The sequence below is a fragment of the Pteropus alecto genome, unplaced genomic scaffold, assembly GCF_000325575.1.
Source record: "Pteropus alecto unplaced genomic scaffold, ASM32557v1 scaffold157, whole genome shotgun sequence".
In the NCBI taxonomy this organism is placed as follows: Eukaryota; Metazoa; Chordata; class Mammalia; order Chiroptera; family Pteropodidae; genus Pteropus; species Pteropus alecto.
The window spans coordinates 1,370,062-1,377,207 of NW_006440626.1; the positions used below are offsets into that span (position 1 = coordinate 1,370,062).

General features: G+C 62.5%; 1 protein-coding gene across 1 annotated transcript in view; it reads right to left on the bottom strand.

Moving 5' to 3' along the window:
- Positions 1 to 460: 460 nt before the first annotated feature.
- PARVG (parvin gamma) overlaps positions 461 to 7,146 on the bottom strand; it is a 25,121-nt gene continuing 18,435 nt past the window's right edge. The window contains exons 12-13 of the mRNA XM_006917336.1: positions 1,196 to 1,268; positions 461 to 774 (exon numbers count right to left, since the gene is read on the bottom strand). Coding sequence (XP_006917398.1) covers positions 665 to 774; positions 1,196 to 1,268 — 183 coding nt within the window. The 3' untranslated portion in view covers positions 461 to 664. The remainder of the gene's footprint in view (positions 775 to 1,195; positions 1,269 to 7,146) is intronic.

Consider the following 7,146-nt stretch of genomic DNA (forward strand, 5'->3'; position numbering starts at 1 on the left):
GAAGGCCACAGAGCCAGGTCGCCGGGAGGGCCCAGAGCATTGGACACCTCTTCGGAGGCAGGGTGGGGCCGCTAATTGACCACAAAGGTTTCTTCTTTGTAACCTGGGCAAAGCTAATGGCTTTACCACGGGTGGGGGGGGGGCCTGGGCCTCGGTTTCTCTGGCAAGCAGCTGAGCTAACTCCCCCCAAGTGTCCTGGGAGCATGGTTTTGTAGTCATGGAGGACTCCTGCCCCTGGACGGTGATCTGGGGCCGTCACCCCGAGGGAGAGGCAGGTGGGCGGCAGCAGCTGCGTGTGGGCAGGCTGGGGCTTCTGGCCATCAGCCCTGACAGCTGGGGGCCCCTCCTGCCCCTGAATCAGACCCTCAAGCCCGAGAGAAGGTCACAGAGATGAGAGGCCGAGCAGCTCCCACGCCCGGCGCCATGGGGAGGGAGGCTGCTTTAGGGGTCAGCTCACATTTGTGCATATTTAATGGCCCTTCCCAGGACTCCAGCAGGCTCCCCAAATCCCTCCCAGAAATACATTTGTTAAAATAAACTGAGCAAGGCCAGAGGTCGGCTCAAAATGGATCCACGCCTCGTGGGTTCAGAGATGTTCAGACAGATGGGAGCGGGAGAAGGCGGGGGCGGCTTCCCGCTGGGCAGCTTTCTGGGGCAGTGACGGTTAATCCGGGGAGGCCCGGGGCGTCCTGTCCGTGTGTCCTCTCGGCTTGTGCTTGCAGAACAGGCTGTAGAGGACCCGCAGTGTGCTCTTGGCGTCCTTGTTCACGATGTCTGCGGCCGGGAGAGGACGGGGCAGCCCGGCAGGCCCGGGCAGGGGAGGCGGTGACCAGACGCCCCAGTTTGCCAGGGCGAGGGGTTTCCTGAGCTAGCGTCGGTGCTAACTCGGGGAGCCCCTGGTCACGCCGGGCCCACCTCCCTCCCCTCCCGACCCGGCCTCCTCACTCCGCGCTCCGCGGTGCAGCACGACCCCCAGGCCTCGCCTCGCTGGACAGTCCACCCCTGGGACCTGACCCCCAGGACCTCTCCCCAGGACCCCTCCACCACAGGCAGGTGGAAACCGTGGGCACAGCGCCCCCCATAGGAAGCCTCAGCAGACACTCGTTACCCACTCACGCCGAGCAAGAGGAACACACAGACACCCTGTGACCTCACGCTGACACACGCTGGCCGCCAGGGACAGGGCTGCACTCACCTTCGGGGCTGACGGGGTGGTCGAGCAGGCCTTCGTCCCTCAGCAGCCCCAGGGCCAGAGTCACGTTGTGCAGCTACCGGGACACGATCCCATCAGATGTGGGCAGAATGAGGCAGCCCCAACCCAGGCCCCGGTCCCCACGCGCTCGGCCCACCCGCCATCCATGATGTCCGCCACGCTTCGAGGAGGCCGCCTCTAGTGGGAAGGGCTGTCACCGAGGAGGGCACCCTGCCTGGGGGTCAGCGAAGCCTTCCCGGTGCAGGGGACACCTGGAGTAAGTCCTGCCAGGGGAGGGGACTTGGCCAGGAACGGGATCGTGGGTCCATCCCAACCTCTTCCATTGCAGCCCCTGACCCTGCGGGTGACAGACCCCCCCTCACAACTGGCCGAGTTCCGTGGACTAAGCATAGACGAGGGAACCGAGGCTCCGAGTGGCCGAGGGGCTTATCCGAACACACGAGACGGAAAGTGCTGGAACCTGGTCTGTCTCACTGTCATGCCTGTGCAAAGCAGGCTGGAAGCCGGAGCTGCTGCCCCTGCTCAGGACTCCCCCACATCCGGGCCGGTCACTGCGTGACCTCTGGGTGGGGGGCCCTGGCAGCCCTCTGAGGAGGGTCACCCCCTTTCCACATCTAGTCTTTCCCTTGGCCCCAGAGAGACCCTGCCCTTCCGCGGTAGGAAGAGTGGGTATCGGGTGAAGAGGGCCAAGCGAGCTCCAAAGCTGGCCGAGCCCTCGCTTATTGTGACCTCAAGCAGGTCCTTCCGTCAACAGTCTCAGCTACCCCAAAAGTCCACGGTAGGGGCTCGACACCCCAGACTGGTGGCTAGCTATGCCAGCCACCCCGGTCTCCCCTCCGGCTTCCAACAGGCCAGGCAGTTCCCATGGCAACCCCAACAGGGTCCTGGAGGCCCGACTGGCAGAGCAGTGAATGAGCAAGACCCATGCATGGAGGCCAGCCCTGACCCGGCCACCTCCGGTCACCTCCTCGTGGGTCTGGGTAGGAGGATTCTTGAGACCTGGGTTGGATGTCTGTGCACCAACCCCCACCAGGTTGCGAATCACAAGTCAGACAAGTCACATGTCCCGGCCAGGCCTCAGTTTCCTCATCTGTACCCTGGGAATAGCCCATCTTCCAGGCTGCCTCTCCCAGGCTGCCATGTGGGTCAAAGGTGATGACGGACAAGAAATGAAGCCACAAAGCAAGATTCGAAGGTGGGATGATGAAGGCACAGCAGGGGCCTGGCCGCGGTCAGCTCGCCCTGGGAGGAAGGCTTAAAGCCCCCCAGGAAAGAGCTCTCCCTGAGGGAGAAAGGGTGTGGGTCACAGTCCTGGTTCAAGAGCCCTGGGCAGGGTCCTTCTCCCCTGGGGAGAGTTGTTAGAGCATCGAGACAGAGCAGCCGAGCTGGGGGCAGGTCCAGGATGCGAGAGAGAGCGGGGGCCAGTGGCCGGCACGGCCGGCCCCGCTACTGTCAAGAAGAAGCAAAGGCTGTCACAGGGTGCCAGTGCTCCCAGGTCGGGGGACACCTCCAAGGATGGAAGGAAATCTCAGAGGGAGCCAGCTAGAGGTCCACCACTCCTCGCTGTCACTGTGTCCCCAAATCTTCCCACCCAGCCCGGACCAGAATGTCCTGGAAAAGGAAGGTTGCATTTGTTGCTGTTTTTCTCATTCTCTGCGTGAACTCTCTTCACAGGACACACAGAAAGTAAACGTCGGGACGAGGAGCCACCGGGATGGGATGCTCGGCACCCTGCCCTCCCGCCTCGCAGCCCTGCCCGACGAAATCGCTCTGCAGGCCAGCATCTCCCGAAGCACAATCCGGGGTAGAGAGGGGAAAAGTGCCTGGGACCTAAAGGTTCTGGGAAACGTCAGCTTAGGCAGAGCAGTAGGGACTGCCGCCCCTGCAGGACTTCTCAGAGCCTTGACGATGGTATGACGGACATATCATGGACCTTCAAGACGGCGCACGTTTTCCCAAGTTACTTGACCACAGAATCCAGTTAGCACAGAGCACCTCGCGGGCCCAGTGTTTTAGAAACACTTCTTTCATTCGCTTATTTTAAAAATATTAATCGAGCAGCTGTTATGCGCCGGCCACGCAGCAGGAGCAGAAAGAGACCCACTCCCGCCCTGGGGAGTTTGTGCTTTGAGAATTGCTGCTATCGGCACTATAGAAATGGCCACACTATTCGAGACACTTCTCAACGATGCTCGGTCTGAACCAGCAGGAGCTGCCCCAGGCTCCAGAACCCTCTCACCGTGCTCTGCCCAAAATATCATTTTTTTTTTTTTTCTGTGCACGGTCTGAGACGATAAAAGTAAAACTCTCACATTCCTCGGCACTGAGGGGAGGTCACGACCCAGGAGGACGCACTGCAGCCCTCCGGGGAGAAATAATCGATGTGGGAGGGAGCAGGAGGGTCCTGGCTCCGCGTTTTCATTCCCCCCCACCCCCCCACAGACAATGGCCACCTTCCCCCCATCCCCGACTTCCCTTCCCGCAACGAAAGGCAGTCTCACAAACACGCCGCTGGCAAGGAAGGTCCGATAATGACCAACCCAATTCCGAGAGGCCGCTCTGCCAAGAAAACTGTTCCTTGGGTGTCCCGCCTTCAGAGAGGGCTGCCGTCCCCGCCCTCTTCAGCTAATGACCCCGTCAGCATTTTTATTACACATTCCTGCAGCTGAGGTTTCCGCCGATATACCATAAAAAATTCATTCCCGGGGTCTGAGCTAAGAAGCTGCTTCTTTCATCCCCCAGCAGAGACTGTGGCTCCTATTTGAAACATCTTTCTAACATCTTCAGCAAGCTGGCTGCACACGGGGACATCAGATGTCGGACGATGGGTTACAACTGGAGTGTGGTGGCAGCAAAACATTGAGCACAGATCTCGATGTCCCATGAAGCTCCAACACCCGAGTCACAGCGAGGGGACTCCCGTGCTGCCCTGGGTGTCCCCCCTTGCTTCCTCCTCCCACACCCGCACCTCGGTGTCCTGAGTCCTAGAAACGGGGCGCGCACCATGGTCTCACCCTGGCACTGACCTCCTGTGCCCCTGCACTGTCCCAGCGGCTTCAGGCAAGGCTTCTCGGCCGCACCCCTCCGCCTCTCGCGGGGCTCCCCCGGCTCCCCAGAAAGGAAACAAACGAGGAGGCAGCTCTGGCTCTGGAGCGAGACCAGCCCGCACGGCTCTCCGCCCTCCGCCCTCACTCGCTGTGTGCTCCGACCAGGTCACCGTAGCTCTCTGGGGAGGAGGAAGTGGAGGTGGCACAGCTCCTACCTCAGAGGCCCAACTCGAGGGCGCCTCGTTTACCCACAATGCCTGTGGGAGGTCACCCCGCTGGCCCTTCTCTTGCACCCACACACTTGGGAGGGCTGTCCCACCGAGGCCCGGGGCCCATCTGGCGAACAGAACGAGGTAGAAGGCACCGCGTCCCAGCTCTGCCTGGTCTCCTGTGTCCCTGCCATTGTCATGAGGAAACCACATCGGCCTCACTGCTGACCCCAGGAGGAGCATGAGATGCCCATGGCACAGAGCGGAACCCCAGCCGAACCCAGACAAGGGTCTGAGACCCAGACAAGGGATGGAGCCCAGCTGAGCCGAACTCAGCCAAACCCAGCCAAACTCAGCCCAGTTCAGCCGAACCTGGCCGAACTCAGCCGAACTCAGCCAAACAACTCAGCCGACCTGCAGATCCAGAAGAATAAACGATGGTGGGTTTTGGCCATCGGTTGCCCAGGCGATTTGTCAAGCGGCATTTCCGTGGCCGCAGCTGACCGACGCGGTGCCTAATAAAGGCCAAGAACTCTGCGCGTGTTGGCCGCTACTCCTGCCCTTCCTCCGGAACCGCGAACCCCACTGCTCCGGACCCACGTGCAGGCTCTCGGGACTCTGCGCCCTGACCCAGCCTGCGAGTCAGCAGTCCCTGCCTCTTGGGAAAGTGGAGACCGTGCCCCTGAAGATGGCATCGCCACAGAGCCCGGGGGAGAACGGCAGGCCGAGGGTCGGAGACCGGCCCCAGTGCCAGAGAAGCGGCCCTGGTGAGTCCCACAGCCTCCGCCCGGGCCCTCCCAGGGGCACGGAGACAGGATGAAACGGGGAGGGGCCGGGGAGGTGAGATGGAGGTGGTGACTCCATAAGAACGTGCGGGGAGCTGCGGCCGGCGAAATGCTGAGGAGCTTGGAGGAGATGAGAAGGGGCTCAGAGCCTACTGCTGGCTGGGCCACGAGAAAGGCCTGGGCTAAGACCCGCAGACGCTAGAGGACCAGGCCCGCGGGGGCTGCAGGGGCCACAGGGAGGACCACTCAGGGCCTGACATGCTGGAGCGCCTGAGAGGTCAGGCTCGTCTCTAGAAGCAACGGACGGGCATGGGGGGAGGGGCTAAGGAGGGGCCTGGGTGAAAGGCCCAGGTTGGGGGTGCTGGAACCGGGCCAGGGTCAAAGGTGTGGAGAATCACGGCCCCAGGCGGGCCATGACGTCTGATCCAGCCCCAGGGCCGAGGGTCCCCACCCTCCCCAGAAACATGTGGACAGAAGCCTTTCCTCATCCCAGAAGTGGTCCCGAGGCTGGTCCCGAGCTGGCCCCGGGAAAGGTCCCCAGCCCTGGCTCCCTCCTCTCCAGAAAAAGCTGCTGCTGCAGACAGATGAAGGGCTCACCCTCCTGCCCTGGTCGACGCCCAGTGGGCCACAGGGACCCTGCTGGGACAGAGGGAAGCTGGCCGCCTGGGGTCCTGGGCAGGCAGCCAGCTGCCCAGTGCACCGGCCCAGCCACACCTCCAGCGTCACCTCCTGCGGGGCTGACGGTCACTCCCAGGGGCTCTGGCTGCATCCTGGGCAGGGCGAGGGACCAAGGACCACGTACCCCTCAATACTTCTGCCTCCCTGATTCTCCAAACTCTTTCTTACTGTGTGCGCGGTGTGCGGGCTGAGCAGGGCAGGGGTGTGAGCCCACGTCGGAGACAAGAAGCCTGAGGTGCAGGCTGTGAGCTGGCAGGGGAGCGGGGACCAGCAGCCAGGCCTCTCGTCCCTCTGCCACGCCTGGCCTGGCGCAGAGCCGGTGAGCAGGGTAGGCTGCTGCGCCCTTGGGCCTCTGCTTCCTCATCGGAGTCGTGAGAATCCTCTCACCGGCAGGTCAGCGGATCGGCCTGTGCGCGAGCCCGGCGGTGGGCGGGACAGCGGGACCGGCTGGAGGAACAGCGCTGGCTCCCTGTGGCTCCGTGCGATGGGGCCTGGGGCTGAGGGTGGGCCGTGGAGGAGGGAGGCGGGAGCCCCACGGGGTGCTGAGGCTGCTAGCGGGGAGCCGTCAGGCCACGCTTTCAGGGGTTCGCCCTGTCACTTCCACGGGCATCATTCTCTCTCCGTCTCCCTCCCCGGCCAGGCCACAGACCCTGCTACCGGCCTCCAGGGTCCACAGGAGGACGGACCCCGGGGAAGTCAGGCTCCCCGCCATGCCCGAGCCCGTCCTGGCGGCAGGGGCCAACCACCCACGCGCCCAGAAACAGTCAGGCTTTTGTCCACAGACTCTGCTGAAGCTGTTTCCTCCCCTCGGGCAAACCAAGCCCCGATCGACTTCTCCACGGGTCCGTACTCAGGCGATGCCTTTCCTGACTCCCTCAGATCATACTAACCACTCATCCTTCAGGACGCCCACCACCCCGCCCACCACGAGCTAACACACCTCTTCGTGGCCCTGGAAGACCATACGCCATCGAGAGCACTGTGGGTGTAGACCAAGAGGTCTCTAAAGCAGGAGCTGTGTCTTTATGGCCCACACAGCACAGGGACCAACACCACGCAGAACCTGACACCACACAGGACTCAGAAAATGAGGGCTCAGGAGCGTGAGTGGATGGGCGGATGGGCGGATGGGTGGATAGATGGATGGATGGATGGATGGATGGATGGATGGATGGATGGATGGATGGATGGATGGATGGATGGATATATGAGTG